The sequence below is a fragment of the Chrysochloris asiatica genome, unplaced genomic scaffold (genome assembly GCF_000296735.1).
Source record: "Chrysochloris asiatica unplaced genomic scaffold, ChrAsi1.0 scaffold00054, whole genome shotgun sequence".
NCBI lineage: Eukaryota > Metazoa > Chordata > Mammalia > Afrosoricida > Chrysochloridae > Chrysochloris > Chrysochloris asiatica.
The window spans coordinates 109,815-132,095 of record NW_006408572.1 but is presented as its reverse complement, the minus strand read 5'-3'; the positions used below and the strand labels follow the sequence as shown (position 1 = coordinate 132,095).

Here is a 22,281-nt window from a genome sequence, read left to right as displayed (position 1 = left end):
GTGCTCCCAATAGCTAGTTAAATACGTAAATCTAGAATTTTGGAGAGAGGTCTAGACCAGAGATAAACATTCAGAATTCGTTGGTAAATAGAGATATGCAATCTCTGGATGGAATTGCAAGAAGCCTTGGTGTTGCAGGGGGTTAGTTGTTGGGCTGCTAACAAGGTCAGCAGTTCAAACCTACCAGCTGCTCTGTGGGAGATGGATGAGGCTGCCTATTCATGGAAAGATTTAGAGTCCTGGAAACCCCTAAGGAGCAGTTCTACTCTGTCCTAAAGGGTCACTAAGAGTCAGAATCATAAACTTGATCCTAGTGGGTTTGGTTTGGGTTTAGACGTATTTATCAAGGAAATGCATATAGATGATGAAAAGGAGTGGACAAAGAACTGACCCTTAACAATGTTGTCTGGGAAAAGGGGAGTCTGAGAAAATTGAGGTAGAAGGAAAATCAAAAGAAGTGGTATCCTGGAAGTCAAATAAGAAAGCATATCAGAAAGGAATGAGCAATCAAATTTGCTGAGAAACCAAAAACTATATCCACTGCCCTTGAGTCAATTTTGACTAATAGCAACTTTATAGGGCAAGGTAGAACTGCTCCCTAAGGTTACTGGGACTGTAGATTTCTCCTGGAGCAGACAGTAGACAGCTTCATTTTCTCCCACAGAGTGGAGGGTGGGTTTGAATGGCATACATTTATTGGTCCAGTTGTTAGGATATTTTTGTTTTCTTTACATTGAGTTGTAATCCATACTGAAGGCTGTACTCTTTATCATCATGAGCAAGTGCTTCAAATCCTCTTCAATTTCAGCAAGAAATGTTGTGTCATCTGCATACCACAGATTGTTAGTGAGCCTCACTCTGATCTTGATGTCAGGTTCTTCTTCAGATATAGTCCAGTTTCTTGGATTATTTGCTCAGCATACAGATTGAATAAGGCTGGTGAAATAATAAAACCCTGGCAAACACCTGTCTTGATTTTAAACTATTCAGTGTCTGCTTGTTCTATTGGAATGACTGCCTCTTGGTTTGTGTACAGGATCCTCAAGAGTACAATTAAGTGTTCTGGAGTAGCCACACTTCAAAATGTTATCCATAGTTTGTTATGATTCACATACTCTAATGCCTTTGCATAGTCAATAAAGCACAAGTAAACATCTTTCTGGTATTCTCTATTTTTATTCAAGATCCATCTGACATTAGCAATTATATCCCTCATTCTACATACTCTTCTGAATCAAGCTTGAAGTTTTTCTTCAGTTCCTTCAGCTTGAGAAATGCTGAGCGTGTTCTTCCCTTTTGGTTTTCTAACTCCAGGTCTTTGCACATTTCATTATAATATTTGACTTTTTCTTCTCAAGTTGCCCTTTGAAATGTTCTGTTCAGTTCTTTTATTCCCTCTTTTCTTGCAGTTGTTTTAGCTTCTCTAAGCTCAAGCACAAATTTCAGAGACTCTTCTGACATCCGTTTTGGTCTTTCTCTCCTGTCTTTTTAATGACCTTCTGTTTTCTTCATGTGTGATATTCTTGATATCATTCCACAACTCTCTAGGTCTTCAGTCATTTGTGTCTAATGCATGAAATCTGTCCTTGAGAGGGTCTCTAAATTCAGGTGGAATATACTTCAGATCATATTTTGGCTCTGTGGCTTGTTTTAACTTTTTTCAGCTTCAGCCTGAACTTGCATGTGAGCAACTGGTGGTCTGTTATACATTTGGCCTCTGGCTTTGTTTTGGGTGTTGATATTGAGCTTCTCCATCGTGTCTTCCCACAAATATAGTCAACTTTTTGAGGTCCACGTGTATAGTTGTTTATGTTATTGAAAACAGGTATTTGTAACAAATAAATCATTGGTCTGGCAAAATTCTACATGTGTCATTTCTATCACTGAAGCCATGTTTTCCAACTGCTGCTTCCTATTTGTTTCCAACTTTTGCATTCTAGTCACCAGTAATTATCAATGCATCTTGATAGCATGTTTGACCAATTTTAGACTGAAGAAGTTGCTAGAATTCTTTAGTTTCCTCATCATTAGCTTTGGTGGGTGGGGGTAAATTTGAATAATAGTTATATTAACTTGTCTTCCTTGTAGGAATATAGATATTATCCTATCACAGACAGTAGTGATAAGGTAAGATCTTGAAATTAAAAAAAAATTTTTTTTTATGATAATGCAACACCGTTCTTCTGTTTGTCATTCCTGGTTTAGTAAACAATATGATTGTCTAATTCAAAATGACCAAACTTGTTCATTTCAGCTCATTATTGTTAAGTGCCATCGAGTCTGTTCCAACTTGTAGTGGCTCTGTATAGTGTTCCCAAGGAGCAGCTTGTGGGTTTGAGCAGCCAATCTTGTGATTAGCCATCAAGTTCTTATCCTACAGCACCACACCAGGGCGCACTAAGATAACGATCTTTATGCATTCAATTTCATAATTGATGATTCCCAATTTTCCTAGATTCATACTTCATACATTCCATATTCCAATTATCAATGGATGTTGCGGCTGTTTCTTCTTATTTATGTTGTGCCTCATCAGCAAATTAAGGTTTCCAAAACTTTGCTCCATTAAGGTCTACTACTTTGAGAAAGCAGCTCTTCTCAGTAGGATTTGAGTGCCTTCCAACCTGAGGTGCTCATCTTCTGGCACTATATCAGATAATATTTCACTGCTATTCATAAGGTTTGCAGAGATTATTCCCTCAAAAGTGGACCACCTATTCCTTCTTCCTAGTCTGTTCTTGGTCTGAAAATGCTGTTGAAACCTTTCCACCATGAATGACTCTTCTGACATTTGAAACACCAGTGGCATAACTTTCAGCATCATATCAACATGCAAGCCAACACAGTACAACAAACTGACACACATGGGTCATATAGGCATTGTTGTTGTTAAGTGCCTTCGAGTCAGTTCTGATTCATAGTGACTCTGGATAGGGTTTCCAATACAGAAATCTTCACAGAAGCAGAAAGCCTCATCTTTCTACCACCTACCTGCATACATTACATTAATTTTTACAGCAGCCCTATAATGTAGGTACTATTGTTATCCGTATTTTATAGACAATAAAACTGAGTCTCAAAAAGCTGATAACTTGTCCAAGGTCACACACATTTTAAGTACAGAATGGATATTAAAAAGACGTATTCAGAAAGGGTTAGATATAGCAGACCGAGGAAGAGATTCCAGGAAGAGAAGCATTTTAAGCAGAAATAGTCCTGGTACCCTGATTTTTAAACAATGGCTTTATTATTAAATTAGAAATGAAAAATCAGTGATAAGGAACAGAAAGAAAGTTGGCGTTTGAGGTTTCTTTATTCTCTGCTGAATAACTTGGAACTGAAAATGAAAAGGGTCTGTGTGCATGTGAAATGGGTCAAGCATCAGACCCCAGGTCTTTACCAAACCCCCAAATGGCCTGTTACACTCTTCCACCAGTACAGTGTGAGTACTTGTCTAATATCCTAACTTTAAAAAGGGTTCTTTAAGAGGTTCTTGTAGGACAAAGGGAGTCTGTTTTAAATCTGAACTGATGTTTCCTCTTCTAGAGCCTGAAATCTTTGAAGAACTCATAAATGGCCCACTCTGGGCTCCCCGTAAATCCAGTTTTAGCTGGGAAGGCAGCTCCTTTTCTAGAAGAGCCATATGTCCCCAAAGAGACCACTATCTAAGACCGCTAAGTCCAAGAAGGTGCACAGTGTCTGGAAGTGGTTACTGACATCTCTGGGTCTCTCACAGGGAAGTCTGTCACTAGTAACACTCATGTAATGACACAACCTTGGGAACCCAGTCCTGCTGAACAAAGCAGCCTACTACTTTTGCATAGATGACTCCTTCAGTCTAAAGACAGAACATAGCTGCCTGTAGTTCTACCAGAAGATAAAACACCCCTTTCTACAACTGTACTATGATGAATTGGGGTGAGAGTTGGCAGCAGAAGCCATAAGAAAGTGTAGCCACATCACCAACCATAATTCTATCTTGCCAAAATCATCAGTTTGTAAGGCTTGGTGGATACCTAGTCTAGAATTTCCTCTCTATCCTGGGCAGAACCACAGATACTGTTGGTGGTATTTCACACGGGGTGGGGTTGTTGAATACTATGAACCTTACTTAAGGCTGGTAAACTTTGAGCCGCATAGTGTCCTGCCAGAGGACCGGTCTACTTCTGGCACAAACTGAAAAGTGCCCTAAAGAGTTCCCCTCACCTCACTCTAAACAAGGATCTTAGAATTTCCAAATACAATCACAGCTGAAAGTTGTTGGACGGCCAACGAATTTTCTTGATTGCTACAGAGATTTGATAACACTATTGGTTTCTTCTGCATGGGCTCTGTTAACTGTAGCTGGAATTCCTACCACTTGATGGCACTGTTGGAAAATAAAGTGGTGGCAAACGTTGGCGGTCAAGGCAGTAGTACTGAGAACAGTTCAAAGTGGGGCCAAGCAGAGAAATAGAAATTTGTGTGTGCTGAAACAAAGGAGCTGTACTTGACCTTACGGAGTAGTTCTGATAGGCAAATTCGCGGTAGAGCTCGAAGAGAGTCCACTGAAGTCTTGGTACAATGCCACAGAAAATGCCTCTGGCCTCTCCAGTGTCCGTTATGTGCCATTGAGTCGGTTCTGACCTATAGGGACCCTCTATAGGGACCCTCTATAGGGTTTCCACCACCACTTGTCTGTCAGTGGTGACTTGTGGTGACTTGTGAATTGCTGTGATTCTGAAAGCTATGCCATTGGTATTTTAAATACCAGCAGGGTCACCCATGGTGGAGAGGTTTCAGATGAAGACAGACTAGGAGAAGGAGTGAGGAACTACTTCCGAACATTTAGTCACTGAAAACCTTATGAACAGCAGAGAAATACTGCCAGATATGGTGCCAGAAAATGAGCCCCTCAGGTTGGAAGGCACCTAACAACAACAACAATAGGGTTTCCGAGGAGCAGCTGGTCAACTTGAACCACCAACATTGCAGTTCAAATGACTTTGCAATCTCGTGCATTAACCCACAGCGCCACACCAGGACTCCCTCCAGTGGCTAGGAGAGGGTTTATTAAGGGCTGAGAGCCAATTCCTGTACATAGGAATTGAGGCCCCTCCCTGCCAACTCCAATCTGAAAGAGCAGTAGCATTGGACACTGGTGGGTTCCTGAGTTCCAGTTCAAGAAGGGGAGCATCAATCTCAGAGGACACAAGGGATCCTGGCAGCAGGATCTGGCTCTGGGCCAAGGAGTTACTGGAAGAATATGGATTAGACAGACTGGTCACCAATTAAAGCCCACAAACTTTCAGCCATTGAGTTGATTCAGATACATAGCAAACCTATAGGACAGGATAAGGAGCTCTGGTAGCGTAGTGGTTATGAATCGGGCTGCAAATCTTAAGGTCAGCGGTTCGAAACTACCAGCTGCTTCGCGGGAGAAAGATCAGGCTTTCTACTCCCGTAAAGATTTACACCCTCGGAAACCCTGTACAGGGTCGCTATGGGTCGGAACCGACTCGACGGCACTTAACAACAACAACAACATAGGACAGGATAGAACAACACCGTAGGATTCCCGAGGAAGGCTGTAAATCTTTAAAGTAGCTGACTGCCTCATCTTTTCCCTGGTGAGCAGCTGGTGAGTTTAAGTCACCCACCTTTTGGTTAGCAGTCTAATGCTTAACCACATTGTTGTTAAGTGCCTTTGAGTCGGTTCCGACTCTTAGCTACCCTACATAGGATTTCTGAGGAGAAGCTGGTGAGTTAGAACTACTGACCTTGTGGTTAGCAGTCCAGTGCTTATACTATAGCGCTGTACCAGGACTCCTGACATTGTTATTGTTAGGTGCCATAGAGTTGTTTCCAACACATAGTGACCTTCTGCACAACAGAATGAAACACTGCTCACTGCTCGGTCCTGAGCCATCCTCACAATTGTTATGCTTGAAACCATTGAAGCTGCCACTGTGCCAATCCATCTCGTTGAGGGTCTTCTTCTTTTTCTGTTGACCCTCTACTTTACCAAGCAAAATATCCTTCTCTGGGGAATGGTTCCTCCTGACAAATGTCTGAAGTGTGAGAGAAGAAGTCTGGCCATCTTTGCTTCTAAGGAACATTCTGTCTGTACTTGTTTCAGCACCGATTTGTTTGTTCTTCTGGCAGTCCATGGCACTTTCACTATTCTTCTTCAACACAATAACTTAAATGCATCAGTTCTTCTACAGTCTTCCATATTAATTGTGCAACTTTCACTTGAATATTAAGCATCTGAAAATACCAAGGCTTAGATCAGGTGCACCTTAGTCCTCAAACTGATAATATTTGCTCCTGAACACTTTAAAGAGGTCTTGTGCAGCAGATTTGCCTAGTGCAATATGTTATTTTATTTCTTGACTGCCACTTCCATGAATGTTGATTGTGGAGCTAAGCAAAGTGAAGTCTTTGACAACTTTAATCATTTCTCCATTTATCATGATGTTATTTATTGGTCCTCTTATGAGAATTTTTGTTTTCTTTACTTTGTGGTGCAATCTGTACTGAAGGCTATGACCTTTGATCTTCATCAGTAAGTATTTAAATCCTCTTTGCTTTCAGCAAGAAGGTTGTATCATCTGTATATCGCAAGTTGTTAATAGTCTTCCTCCAATTCTGATGTCACATTCTTCTTAAAAAAAATCGAGCTTCTCAGATAATTTGCTTAGCATACATATTGAAAAAGTATGGTGAAAGAATACAGCCCTGGTGCACACTTTTCCTGATTTTAAATCATTCTGTATTCCTTGGTTCTGTTTGAATGTCTGCCTCTTGGTCTAAGTACAAGTTCCTCATGAGCACGATTATGAGTTGTGGAATGCACATTCTTTGCAATGTTATCCACTGAAAGCCTGCTCATAGTCAATAAAGTACAAGTAAACGTCTTTCTGGTATTATTCTCTGCTTTCAACCCTGATCCACCTGACATCAACAGTGATATCCCTAGTTTCATGTTCTCTTTGGAATCTGGCTTGAGTTTCTGGCAGTTCTCTATCAATGTTTTTAAATTATCTTCAGCAAAATTTTACTTGCATGTGTTATTAATGATATTAATCAATGATTACCACATTCCACTGGGCCACCTCTATTTGAAATGGGCACAGATATTGATCTCTTTCAATTGGTTGGCCAGGTAGCTGTCTATTTTTGGCATAGGTGAGTGAGCACCTCCAGTACTGCGAAACCTTGTTGAAAGATTTCAATTTGTATTCCATCAATTCCTGGAGCCTTGTTTTTTGCCAATACCTTCAGTACAGCTTGGATTTATTCCTTCAGTATCACCAGTTTTTTATTATATGCTACCTCTTGAAATGGTTGAACATAGACCATTACTTTTTGGTATAGTTACTCTGTGTATACCTTCCATCTTTTATTTTTGGATGCTTTCTACATCGTTCAATATTTTGTCCATGGAATACTTCAATATTGCAATCCAAGACTTGAAGATTTTCTGTATTCTTTCAGCTTGAGAAATGCTGAGCATGTTCTTCTCCTTTGGTTTTCTAATTCCAGGTCTTTGCACACGTCATTATAATATTTGACTTTGTCTTCTCAAGCTGCCTTTTGAAAATTTCAGCTCTTTTACTTTCTCATTTTTTTCTATTCACTTTAGCATCTCTATGCTGGAGAGCAAATTTCAGTCTCTTTTAACATCCATTTTGGTCTTTTCTTTCTTTCCTGTCTTTTTAATGACCTTTTGCTTTCTTATTGTATGATGTTCTTAATGTCATCCCACAGCTCTTCTGTTTGGTCATTCGTGTCTAATGCATTACATCTCTAAATTCAGGTGGGATATGTTGTTGTTGTTGTTAAGTGCCGTCGAGTCGGTTCCGACCCATAGCAACTCTGTACAGGGTTTCCGAGGGTGTAAATCTTTACGGGAGTAGATAGCCTTATCTTTCTCCCACGGAGTGGCTGGTAGTTTCGAACCAATAACCTTAAGGTTCACAGCCCGATTCGTAACCATTACGCTACCAGAGCTCCTCGAGGCCTTATCTTGGCTCTTATGGGCTTCTTTTAGTTTTCTTCAGCTTCCGCCTGAATTTGCATATGAACAATTGATGGTCTGTTTCACTGGCCTTGTAGCTGACAAGATTGAGCTTCTTCACCATCTCTTTCTACAGAAGCAGTCAATTTGATTTCTGTGTATTCCATCTGGTGAGGTCCATGTGTATAATTGTCTTTTATGTTATTTAAATAAGGTATTTGCATTTGCAATGAATAAGTCACTGGTCTTGCAAAATTCTATTACATAACCTCCAGCATCATTTTTATCACCATGGCCATATTCTCCAACTACTGATCCTTCTTCTTTGTTTCCAAACTTTGCATTCCAATCACCAGTAATTATCAATACATCTTGATTGAGTGTTTGATCACTTTCAGACTGAAGAACTTGGTAGAATTTTTCAATTTCATCATAACTGGCTTCAGTTGTTGGTGTGTAAATTGGAATGATAATATTAACTAATTTTCCTTATAGTCTATGGATATTATCCTACTACAGACAGCATTGTACTTCAAGATAGATCTTGAAATGCTCTTTTTGATAATAAATGTGATGCCATTACTCTTGAAATTTTTGTTCCCGGCATCGTAAGCCATCTGATTGTCAAATTCAAAATGGCCAATAACAGTCCATTTCAGTTCACATCTAGGATACTGATCGTTATGTGTTCCATTCGTTTTTCACAGCTTCAAATTTTCCTATATTCATACTTTGTACATTCCATGTTCTGATTATTGATGGATGTTTGCATCTGCTTCTCCTCAGTTTGAGTTGTGACCCACCGGCAAATGAAGGTTCTGGAAACTTCATTTGTGTTATCATGGCAAATTCTACTTTGAGGAGGCAGCTCTTTCCTAATAGTATTTTGAGTGTCTTTCAACCTGAGGGGTTCATTTTCCAGTACTGTATCTGACAATATTTCTCTGCTATTCATAAGGTTTTCAGTGACTAAATATTCAGAAGTAGTTCCTCACTCCTTCTTCCTAGTCTGTCTTTGTCTAGAAGCTCATTGGAAACCTGTCCACCATGGTGACCCTGCTGGTATTTAAAATACCGGTGGCATAGCTTCCAGACTCACAGCAACTCACAAGCCACCACAGTATGACAAACTGACAGATGAGTGGTGGAACATGCCTAGCACCATTCTAAGTGCTTTATCTGAATTAAATCTCTGTGTTGCCTTTTCCTTCCTTCTGTCCAAGGAGTTTCTGGTCCTCACCCCTTCTGACATGGATCAGTTTCCAGAGATAGTTGAGACTAGGGGGAGAAGTTAAAGGAACTGCTCTACACACTTTCCCAATTAATGATTAGTTTTCATAAACAACATAAATGAAACAAACTTTAAATTTATTCCTTACTGGACCACTTACATACACAGCCTGAAGTTTGTAGTGGAAGAATACACACCAGTGGAGAAATGTGTGCTTGTATACATATATTTACACTTATATGTGGGCTATTCTCTGTGGCCACATGAATAGTCTCTCCAGCTTGGAAATAGCACTGCAGAATCTCCTCTGCCAAAAAGTCTACATTAGTAGACTGTGTAGACTCACAATACATTATTTTCTTTTGTTATTAATCTTGCTTAATCTACTTGCTCCCTATCCTCACTGAAACCTGTATTTACCTTTTTAATGAATGATATATTGAGCCAATAAGTGGGAGATAGATGTACTTTTGAATTCTCACATGTATAGCATAGACATTGGCTTTGAGGAATGCAGTAATTTGGACAGTGCCCCTCTTTTTAGGAAATTTATAATAATTGTTTTCTTAAAATTAAAAAATTTAGAGTCACTTGCTTTATTTCAGTAGAAACCTCTAAACTACAACTGTATTTTTTTGCTATTGGTATAGATTTCGATCATAATTAAGTAGAAATTTACCTCTGATATATCCATCAATGAGCTTTAAATTAACTTGCACGCTGCTAGAAGTTGGATCAAAGGTACAAATATCCTCTATTAAGCCTCTGTTAATATACTGTGAATAAAGAACAACAGAAAAGTTATGGGGCCACTAGCAAGGGAAAATACAGTGCCCTATCAATCCATTTTCATAATTCTATTTATAGAGCTTTTAAAACAGGTAAAGCCAATCTATGTTGTTAGAAATCAGGACTGTGATCATCTTTGGTGTGTGTGTTTGGGGGTTGGCATGGGAGAGGGCACAAAGGAGGGCTTTAGGGATGTTGTTAATGTTCTATTCCTTGATATGTGTCCTGATTAGATGGATTTATTCATTGTGTGAAAATTATTGTACTTTACACTTAGGGTTTTGTGCAGTTGTGTCTGGTACACTTAAAGTTGTATAGGTTAGTCTTCAATAAAAGAGTACTTAAATTGTGCTCTTAGGTATTTACCAAATGAATTGAAAACTTGTGTCTATACAAAACCTGTACACAAATACTTATAGCAGCTTTATTTCATAGTTGTCAGTAAATGAAAGCTATCAAGATGCCCTTAAATATGTTAATAGACAAACTGTGGTATATCCATACAGTGAAATATTTTTAAGTGATAGAAAGAAATGAGCTATCAAACTACAAAATGACATGGAAGAACCTTAACTATATATTGTTAATTGAAATAAACCAGTCTGAAAAAGCTACTTTATGAATACTGTATGACTTCAACTATATGACATTCTGGGAAAGGCAAGACTATACAGAAAGTAAAAAGATCAGTGGTTGAGGAGTTTGGAGAAAGTGGGGTGAAGAAGGAATAGGTGGAGCACATGGCATTTAGGGACAGTGAAGCCATCCTGCATGATGCTGTAATGGTGGATCCACTACAATATGTATTTGTTAAAAAACCATTTGTTGTTGTTAAGTGCCTTCAAGTCAGTTCCAACTGTTTGTGACACAAGAGAACAAAGTGCACAAGAAGACAAATCACTGGATGGTCCTGCACCATCCTCACTACTGTAGTTCAGCTTGAATCTATTGTATTTTGTTTTAAACTTTTTGTTAATTGAGTGGAGGTTTACAGAGCAGATCATCAGTTTTACGTTCAACAAATCATATACTTTGCTTCATTACAATGATTGCAATCCCCTCCATGTACCAACAGTTAGTAACATTCCTCCCTATGTCTCCTATTACCTTCATTTTCCCTTTGCCAACCTCCCTCTTGTATACTACCTGTCCCATCACCCATGTTAACATGTGTGTACTCTCTAGCCCATGAATCATTTTCCCTCATTCCACCTCTGCTAACCATCATAGAATGATTCTTTTATCAAGAAAACCTTTTCTTAACTTTTTACAACAGTGGTCTCATACAATAGTTGTCCTTTTGTGATTGACTAATTTCACTCAGTATAATGTTTATCCATGTTGTAAGATGTTTTGCAAATTCATCATTATTCTTCAGTGTTGCAGAGTATTCCATTGTGTAACCATTCTTCTGTTGATGGGCATGTAGGCTGTCTCCATCCATCCTGCTACTGTCTGCCTCTCTCGTTTTTTTGTTTTGTTTTGCTTTTTATTGTGAATTGAATGAAGATTTAAAGACAAGATCATCAACTTTACAATCAACAAATTAGACACTTTGTTTCATGTCAATCATTACAATCCCATCCCTGCAGCAATCCTTTTCCTGCTTTCTCCCTGTGGTTCCCCATTTATATCTTACATTTCACAAACAAACAAAGCAAAGCTACTTGATGTACACATTCTCAACAAAAAATATATATTCATTTAAAAGTAAAAAATGAAATGGAATACATAAAGATTGCCATCTTAGGGAGTCCTGGTGTGGTACTATTGGATAATATCTTGACTGCATATTGTAGGCTGTTAATGACTCTTCTTCCAATCCTGATGCCATGTTTTTCTTTATATAATTCAATTTCTCTAATTAGTTACTCATCATACAGATTAAATAAATATGGTTAAAGGATATAACCCTGATGAACACCTTTTCTGATTTAAAATCATTCACTATAACCTATTTTATTTAAATAACTGTACAGGTTCCTCATGAACACAATTAAGTGTTCTAGAATATCCATTCCTTGCAATGTTACCCATAGTTTGTCATGATCCACACAGAGGAATGTCTCTGCATAGTCAATAAAGCACAAATAAACATCTTTCTGGTTTTCTCTGGTTTCAGCCAAGATCCATCTGACATCTGCGAAGATATCCCTCATTCCATGTCCTCTTCTGAATGCAATGAATTTCTGGCATCTCCTTGTTGATGTACTGCTGTAATTGTTTTTGAATTATCTTCAGCAAATTTTTACTTTTGTGTGATATTAATGACAGTATTTGATGATTTCTGCATTCTGTTGGGTCACCCTTCTTTGGAATGGGCACAAGTAAGGATCTCTTCCAAGTGGTCGTCCAGGTAGCTGTCTTCCAAATTTCTTATAGACAAGTGAGTGCCTCCAGCACTGCATTAGTGTGTTGAAACATTTCAATTGGTATTCGATCAGTTCCTGGAGATATGTTATTCACCAGTGCCTTCAGTGCAGCCTGGACTTCTTCAATGTTATTGATTCCTGATCATTTGCTACCTTTTGAATGTTGAACATTGGCTTTTTTTTTTTGTACATTGACTATATGTATTCCTTTCATTTTCTTATGATGCTTCCTGCATCAGTCAATATTTTGTCCATGTTGTTGTTGTTGTTTTTAGGTGCCATCAAGACGGACCAACTCACAGCAACCCTATGCATAACAGAATGAAACACTGCCTAGTTCTTGGCCAACCTCACATTTGTTTTCTTGCTTGAGCCCATTGATGCTGCGGCTTTGCCGATCCATCTCACTGGAGGTCTTCCTCTTTTTCTATGACCCTTCACCTTACTAAACATGATATACTTCTTCAGTGACTGGTTCCTCCTTACAATAAGTCTAAAGTATAAGAGACAAAGTCTGGACATCCCAGTTTCCAAGGAGCACTCTGGCTATACTTTATCTAACTCAGATCTATTTGTTCTTTTGGCAGCCCATGGTACTTTCCGTATTCTCCTCCAACATCATAACTCAAATGCATCAATTCTTCTACAGTCTTCCTTATTCACTGTCCAACTTTTGCATGCTTATGAGGTTATTGAAAATACCATGGCTTGAATTTTGCCCATAGATTCTTCAATATTGCAACCTGAGGCTAGATTTTTTTTTCTTCAGTTCTTTCATCTTGAGAAATGCTGAGTGTGTTTCTTCCTTTTTGATTTTCTAACTTCAGGTCTTTGTACATTTCATTATAATACTAGACTTTGTCTTTTTGAGATGCCCTTTGGAATTTTCTGTTCAGCTTTCTTACTTATTCTGGTTGCTTTAGCATCTCTATACTGGAGAGCACGTTTCAGAGTCTTTTCTGATACCCATTTTGGTCCTTTTCCCCCCCTATCTTTTTAATGACCTTTTGGTTTCTTCTTGTATGATGTTCTTGATGTCATCCACACTTTTCTGGATTTTGTATTTAATGCATCAAATCTATTCTTAACATGAGCTCTAAATTCAGGTGAGATATATTCAAGGGCATATTTTGGCTCTAGTGGACTTAATTTGGCTTTAGTGGTTTTACTTTTCTTCAGCTTCAGCCTGAACTTGCATATGAGTAATTGATCTGTTTCATAATCATCCCCTGATCTTGTTTTGGCTGGTGATGTTGAGCTTCTCTATCGTCTCTCCCCATAGTTGTAGTCAATTTGATTTCTGTAAATTCTCTGGTGAGGTCCATATATATAGTCACTGTTTATGTTGTTGAAAAAAAAAAAGTATTTGCAATGAATAAGTTGTTGGTCTTCCAAAATTCTATCATGTGTTCTCCAGCATAACTTTTATCACCAAGGCTATATTTTCCAACTGCTTGTCCTTCCTCTTTGCTTTCAAGTTTTGCTTTCCAATCACCAGTAATTATCAACGCATCTTGATTTAATTTTTTAAAAAGATTTTTATTGTGGATTGAGTGAAAGTTTCCAGGGCAGATCATCAGTTTTACATTCAACAAATCATACAGCTTGTTTCATTACAATGATTATAATCCCCTCCTTGTACCATCAGTTAATAGTATTTCTCTATATACTTTAGCTCTTTTTTTTCCCCCCAAACACTCAGGCATATATAATAATTTACACCACCAAAGGGCACATTCTGCAAGTTTGATTGAATATTTGATCAATGCCAAACTGAAGACGTTGGTAGAATTCTCCAATTTAATCATCATTGGCTTTAGTGGTTGGTGTGTAAATTTGAATGACAATGGTACTAACTGGTCTAGGACTTCCTGTGGGGTGCTGTAGGATCAGCACTGGACTGCAAACCACAAGATGGGCAGTTCAAATCCACTAGCTGCTTCTTGGAAATCCTATCCATGGTTGCTATGAGTTGGAACTGATTTGATGGCACTTAACAACAACAATAACTTGTAGTCTTGTGGATATTATCCTATCACAGGTAGCGTTGTACTGCAAGACAGATCTTGAAATGCTTTTTTTTTTTTTTGATAAGTGGAATGCAATTTGTCTTCAATTTGTCATTCCTGGCATAGTAAACCATATGATTGTCCAATTCAAAATAATCATTGCTATGTTTTCAGTATGGATTACACCTCAACATAAAGAAAACAAATGTCCTCACAACTGGACTAATAAACAACATCATGATAAATGGAGAAGACACTGACTTTTCAAAGATCATTTTACTTGAATCCACAATAAACACTCATGAAAGCAGTAAACAAGAAATCAAAGGATTTACTACATTGGGCAAATCTGCTGCACAAAACTTCTTTCAAGTATTAAAGTATTACGGAACAAAGATGTCACTTTGAAAACTAAGGCACAACTGATCCAAGCCATGGCATTTTCAATGACCTCATATGCATGTGAAAGCTGGGCAATGAATAAGGAAAATCAGAGAAGAATTATGGTGTTGGTGAACAATATTGAAATTACCATGGACACAAACAAATCTGTCTTGGAAGAAGCACAGTCAGAATGCTCCTTACAAGAGAGGAGGGTGAGACTTCATCTCACATACTGTGGACATGTAGTCAGAAGGGCTCAATACCAAGGAAGAACATCATGCTCAGTAGAGTATTAGTGAAAAAGAGGCAGATCCTTAATGAGATGGATTGACATAGTGCCTGCAACAATGGGCTCAAACGTAACAATTGTGGGGATGATGTAGGACCAGGCAGTGTTCCGTCCTATTGTACATAAGGTCACTATGGGTTGGAACTGATTCAATGGCACCTAATAAGAACAACTAAACTCCTCTGAAAAATAAGGTCCATGAAATCTTTTTTTAAAAAAGCACCTAAACAAAAAATTTACCAGTTTACAGGCATCCCAATCCTCGAAGTCACTTGAGAATTCCAACTCTGGATGAAAGAACAAAATAATCCCCATCAGGATGTCATGCACTAGGCTTGTGTTGGCTTCAATGTCCTGGATATGATCAGATGAATCTTGAAAATATTTTGATTCTGTTAGAAGTTTATGATCATAAGTCAACAGTGACACAATGTCCATGGAGTCAAGCAGTTGGATGCTTTCCTGCAGTTCCTGCAGCATGATTCGGAAGAAGATAATCCCTGCCCGCTGGACTTCCCCTGCATTTTCAATCTCTGGAATAACAGAATGACGTCTTACATTGTTGTTCAGTCACAAACATTACTGAGCATATTTTAGTAAACTCTTTCCCTTCACTCCCCTCATCCCACGTAGACCAGAGCCTATGGCTTTAAACAATCTTAGTTTCTCTTGCTATTTCTTCACACTTACTGAAGCTTGCACGAAGTTTTGTGGAAAGGGGAAAACTTGGGTTTTGGAGTTAGACCTCAGTTTGAATCCTCATTGTCTCTCTTAAGAGTTCTGTTGTCTCTCTGAACTGCTGTTTCATCTTCTGTAACAATGGAACTGATCTCTAGTAAATCATGAGAATTCAATGACATGGTATTGTAAAAGTGCTTTGTTTCTGATCTAATATATATAGTGGATGTTCAAGAGACATACAGTTTTTCCTTCCTTCTTATTTCTTCATAAAATTTCTCCTCTCAGCCTACAGATTAAATTGAAGCCTTTTAGTTTAATCCCACAAACTGTTACTCTTGTAATTCTGTTCACTACATTATAGGTAGCCAAAGATTTCCAGGTCTTTTTCTCTCCTGCCCAATCCTTTATCTGGTTTTGTGCTAAGAGTAATCTAGAAAAGAACTGGGTTCCATTCTTGGCTGTGCCATGAATTTAGATAATCCACTTTACTGTTATGCACTATCTGTAAAATTAGATGCTTGACTAGTTAATGCTGTGTAACATGGTGGACAACATTTTGGAGTCACCCAAATTCAGTCTTCACTCCTTAAGTAATTATGGTTTGGAACATGTTTATCTTCTCCAAGTTTCACTTTTATAGTCTTATCACCTTTTGTCTCATAGGACTGTGGTAGGAATTAAGTCAAATAATGTATTTAAAGTGCTTGACACATAATGGAGCATTTAATATATTCTAATTCTGTAATTTCTTTAAGAGTCCTTCTAGTTCTAAAACTGTATGGTTCTATACAAGAGAATGTGTTTCTGTACCTTTTGCTCTAATTTATAGACTATACTCATCAAGTCCAACACTGTATGAGGGAAGTCTTTTCACACGGAAAGATCTGCATATTACAGTTCATTTTAGAAAATGCATTGCACTGTCTGTGATATTCCCCAAACCCATTAAACCCATGAATCCAGACCATTGCCATAGTCATAATACCGAAGACATGTTTTTTCTTTATCTCTCCAGAGAATTCGCCCAGTATTTCATAGCAGGCAGCTTGGACCACCTTCATCATTTTCTGTAGATCTTTATATTCTCGATACAATAACATTCTACTCCGGCCAATGTTAAAATCTATGACTCCCAGAGCCTCTCCTGTTCTTTCGCGAAGTGGAATTACTATGTGGGTTTCTCCAAAGGCAGAGGCCAAAACAACTTCTGAACTGTCTGTACACTTAAAGAGGAAATCTCTGAAACCAAAACCAAATAAGAATAAGAACATAAAACAGGCTGTTTACACATTTCACCCTAATACATCTTGTGCCTACTACCCTCCAACCACACCAGCCCTTTGTGCTGTTTGATCTGCCTTCGCTCCTTGACTTCACATGGTTCTCTACCTCAGTTCACTCCATCTCTGCTCCAGTGTCACCTGCCTTGAGAAGCTTCCCCCAACGTCCCAATCTACAGCAGCATCACCTGAGTCATGCACCATCTTCATTCCCTGATTGATTGCCTTCACTGTATACACAGTTATCGAAGAAGGCCTGCTTTGGCACTCTAGGATAAGCACTGAACTTCTAATCACAAGGTCAGCTGTTCAAATCCATCAGCGACTCCTCAGAAACTCTGAACAGGGCCACTATGAGTTGCAACTGACTCAACAGCATTCAGCAACAACATGCTTATCCAAAGATGTTCATTTAAAATTTACTTGTTGTTCAATAAATATAGTTGAATGCCTGGGCACTGATGGGTATATTAAGTCCGGTTCCCTAGAAGCAGAGCCTGAGACAGGGATTCTTGTGCAAGCAACTTACTGAGGGGGTGCTCTGTAAGGTACTGAGGGATGCAAAATAGTAAAGGGGTTAAGCTAAGCAAGAATGTGTTCTCAGGTGAAGTCAAGCCTCAGTCAAGGGAACGCTGGAGGGTAAATTGTACCAGAGAGTCTGTTCCATCTTAACACAAGGAAGGACTTACGTATCCTAACAGAGGTTAGTCATTAGCTCTAAGTTGTTCTGTATATGTGTATATGTGGGGGCTTGCTATGGATATAACTCCTAAGTACTTCCTGATGAAGGGCTCCGATGGAGAACCATTAGCAGAAGTACTTGCAACAGCTAGCAAAAGGACTAGTGGGGATTTGGGCAGGGCACCAACAGTATCTGCTATAGTGAGGGGCCTGAGATTTTCATAGAATGGTAGCAGGCTACTCTTTTCTGGAGTCCTGGTGTGGCGCTGTGGGTTAATGTGCTGGACTGCAGATCAAGCTCATCAGCTGTTCCTCAGAAACACTATACAGGGTCTCTATGAGTGGGAACTGACTCAACGGTACTTTACAACAACAACTTCTTTTCTAATGAGAAATAGACACAGCTCCTTCTTTCTTTCTTTTCCCATTTACATTGATAGATGCCATTCCTTTGTGGTATTTGTAAAAATGTTGGTGCTTTGCACAGCTTCATAATGTGAATGGATAGTTTACAAAGATAAATTTATAATGATAATAATACTTCTGATGCTATTCCCACCCCTTCCTGCTGCTGAACCATCACTTCTGTCTAGTAATGATACATAGAACTAAAAATTTCAGGCATAATGAAAAAGTCAGTTGATTTACAGAGTTCCTCTCAAAAGGCTTCTGCTCTAAGTTACACACAGGAATTCAATGAATTTGGGTGTTATTACAGAGATTCCTGTAAAATGTTGACCAGCACCAAAAATAATTATGTAGAAAAAAGCTCGAAGCTGTGTGAAGATTTTGTAGTGAGGCTAAATTAAAATTTAATTAACTTTATGTAATTAAGTGTCTAATTAGCCTAATTGTCTGAGATAGAGTTACTGCCTATTCGACTACACTGATCTCCTAAGAAGCAGTCAGTCCGTTTTGCAATAGGTGTGTTCTCAGTTTAAATCTGCTCTGCATCTGTCTACGGTTGAGTAGTGTCCCTTAAATTCCACAGGTGAAAGTCTTTGTAAGGACTCTAGAGCAGGGTCCCAGTTAATATGCTCTGCTTCCTCTCCACTTTTGCCCCCATTAACTTTTTAAAATATAAAGTACAGGGAAGCAGATACACAAGCAGCTGAGTCTTTGGGTAGTGAACTAGAGTTACCACTGTTAACGCAGTGGAGCAAGTGAGGACAACTCCCATGGCCGTCCGGGCCTACGCTGGGACGCTGTAATCTGTGAAGATGGTGTTGCTAACGATGATCACCCAAGTGGAGTACGGGCTTCCTCTAGCTGCCTCTATGCAGGAGGATGAACAGTCTGGCCGGGACCTTCAGCAGTACCAGAGTCAGGCTAAGCAACTTTTTCGAAAGTTGAATGAACAGTCCCCTACCAGATGTACCTTGGAAGCAGGAGCCATGACTTTTACATTCTTGAGCAGGAGGTGTGTTACTTGGTTTTGTGTGAAGCTGCCTTCCCTAAGAAGTTGGCTTTTGCCTACCTAGAAGATTTGCATTCAGAGTTTGATGAGCAACATGGGAAGTAGGTGCCCACTGGGTCGAGACCCTAGTCCTTTATTGAGTTTGATACCTATATTCAGAAAACTAAAAAGCTCTACATTGACAGTCATGCCCGGAGAAACTTGGGCTCCATCAACACTGAATTGCAAGATGTGCAGAGGATCATGGTGACCAACAATGAAGAAGTGTTACAACGGGGAGAAGCGCTCTCAGCATGGGATTCAAAGGCTAACAGTTTGTCCAGTCTTTCCAAGAAATACAGCCAGGATGCAAAGTACTTGAACATGCGTTCCACCTATGCCAAACTTGCAGCAGTAGCTGTATTTTTCATCATGTTAATAATATATGTGTGGTTCTGGTGGCTGTGAACTAGTGAGTCCAGTCATTGTCATGGAGAACCTAGAACCAGCAGGTGTATGTTTTTAGGAAACCGAGCTCACAGGGATGTGTATTAGAACCCACATTAGAATCCAAGTAGAACTTTTGCCTCTGAACACCTTGCAAGAAAAGACGTGTCCTGAGGAAGAAAGGTCACACCTCACTGAATGATGCTTAACTCTATGTAGAAAGTCTCTTTTGGGGGCAGAGGCTTTCTCTTAGTGCTAAGCCATTTTTGTTAGGGAACATATATTCCCTATGTAGATAGTTTTATTTTGTGTTTCCCCTCCCAATGTTTTACAATTTTAAAACAGCACTTACTGGGGCATTTTCATTCTCTAATGAATCCATCAGTGACATTTGGCTTAGCCAAACTGTGCTGGCAAAATTCTGAAATTCCTACAGAGCAGGCAGCCCTATGGGAAGTTTTTGATTCTAATTAACATTCCTTTTGTTGGTGACATTTGTGATTTTCTATAATCTGAATTTTTGACGGGCTTTCAAACAAGACTCCAGTATGTGAAGGTTCATTGCTGTCTTGCACAGATCTTATCTGTTGGCCCCTATAGGAAATTAATCCTTATTTTCTCTTTATAATATTTTGCTTATTGCACAATTGCTTCAGGATTAAATGAATGATATGACAATGCATTTGAATTATATTACAGTACTTCTTGATTATGAATATATATATATATAAAGTACAGGTTCATAGACTAACATTAACACTTGAAATCTAATAAGGGATATGAATGTATTACTCATAATAATTTCAGGTTTTGTTTACTTCCATGTTTGCAATAAAATCACAGAAGATAAAACACACAATTTTAATATAAAAATACTGATGAAATCTCTTTTGAATAGGATTTTGGGGAAGAGGAGTTCATATGCCTATGGCAGATGATAGCCTGCAGGAATTTTTTTCCTTAAAATCCAATCAGAATGAGAGTCATTGTGCACTAATACAAGGTAGAAGCTTTGTCTTTCAGATCTGCTATCACATCAGGGGATGTGTTTTGGAAGTCAAATAAAATAGAGACGTCTCTTACCTGAAGATACATGTCTTCCTAAAGATAGTAGGGGGATTGGTGTGTACTTCTGTTAGACCAAGGGCCCCTGTAACCATCATATTACGTAAAACATAGTCTGAATTCTTGAAAAAAGAGAAAGATTTCATTATAGAGAGGATTGATTTGACCTGGTATTCTCATTAAAACTTTCAGGGGCAGACAAGTCAAGAGCACTTGACCAACTGTAAGGATTGGGTCACATTGGGAAACAGGTTCCTAGCTTCTGCCTTTGTATATTTTTTTCCATAGCTTGTTACTTGGTGTTATACATACTAGACAGATCTGATTTTTAAAAATATTACTCTGACTGTGCTTCTAAGGTTTAAATCTTAGCCAAAACAAATTATTTCTCTTCTGTTTTTTCTCCCCCAAATTGTAGAAAACACTTTTTTTTTTTTAAGTTTAGAAGACATCTACTTTGAGTACATTGACATTTCCCTTATTTAGCACCGTTAAGAGATAAGATATTCTACAAGAAGAAATTAAAAAAAAAAATTGTTCTAAATGTGCTATCATATTTTATAACTGTAATAAAGTAACATGCTAACATCTCATTCCGATGTTTAAAAAGTATTTGGAGAAAATTTAGAAAATATAGAAAACCCAAAGAAAGTAAGCACAATAAAAACTATTCTACAATGAGGCCTTTGTTCTCAACACTTCACCAAAAAATGTTCTTGTTACCAGTGACTTTCTCATTCTAAAATTCATTGGTCAATCCTCAGCCATATCTTATTCTCCTTGTTTGTAGTATTGGGTGCTTGAATCACTCCCTTGATATACCTTCTTCACTGGCTTTTGGGATACCACTCTTTGGGTTCTCCTCCTACCTTACTAAATGTTCCTTTTTATTCTCCTTGCTACCTCGTCTTTACATCCCTCACCACAAAGAGCTTTTCAAACTGCATGTCATAATCTGTATGTGGGTTGTGAACATATTTTAATGACTCTAGACTAACATTTTATTTGTGGAGACTAGTTTATTCATAAGAAAGTAATAGTAACATATTTTGTAAAATACGTTAAACTGTGTTGATGCTATTGTTAAGTGCTGTTGGGTCAGTTCTGACTCATGTGACCCTGTACAGGGTTTCTGAGGAGCAGCTGGTGGGTTTGAACCACCGATATTGCAGTTAGAAGTCTAGTGCTATCCTACACTGCCACACCAGGACTCCACACTGAACGGTTGTTGTTGCTGTTAAGTGCTGTCGAGTTGTTTCCGACTCCTAGCAACCCTGTATAGGGTTTCTGAGGAGCAGCTGGTGGGTTTGAACTGCTATGGTTTATAGTTCAGTTCAGTGTTGATTCTATAGAGCCAAACTCATTTGGGAGAATTTTTTATACTTACTCCCTTTAAAAAATAATTCTTTGATTAAAAGGGAAACCATGATAATCAGACTTCTTAGGGCTGTATGAATAGGTAGTTTTGAAGATAATTTGCTTTTTTTTTTTCATTATGTTTTATTGTGAATTATGTGATCGTTTACATGGGAGAACATTAGTTTTACATTCATCCTATAGTATATCATTTCATTGTCATGTTTACAATCCCCTCCATGCATCCATGCATCATCAACCAAGTCTATCATCAACCAAGTCTGCCCCCACCCCCCACC

The 22,281-nt window shown here is 38.5% G+C and overlaps 1 protein-coding gene and 1 pseudogene across 1 annotated transcript in view; one reads left to right on the top strand and one right to left on the bottom strand.

Annotated features, from left to right (window-relative positions):
• The window catches only part of EFCAB5 (EF-hand calcium binding domain 5), a 140,261-nt gene that overhangs the window by 9,919 nt on the left and 108,061 nt on the right, over nt 1–22,281 (bottom strand). Inside the window, 4 exon segments of the mRNA XM_006863444.1 lie at nt 9,913–10,009; nt 15,317–15,609; nt 16,743–16,996; nt 20,645–20,748. Coding sequence (XP_006863506.1) covers nt 9,913–10,009; nt 15,317–15,609; nt 16,743–16,996; nt 20,645–20,748 — 748 coding nt within the window.
• On the top strand, nt 18,939–19,582 carry LOC102830713 (annotated as a pseudogene).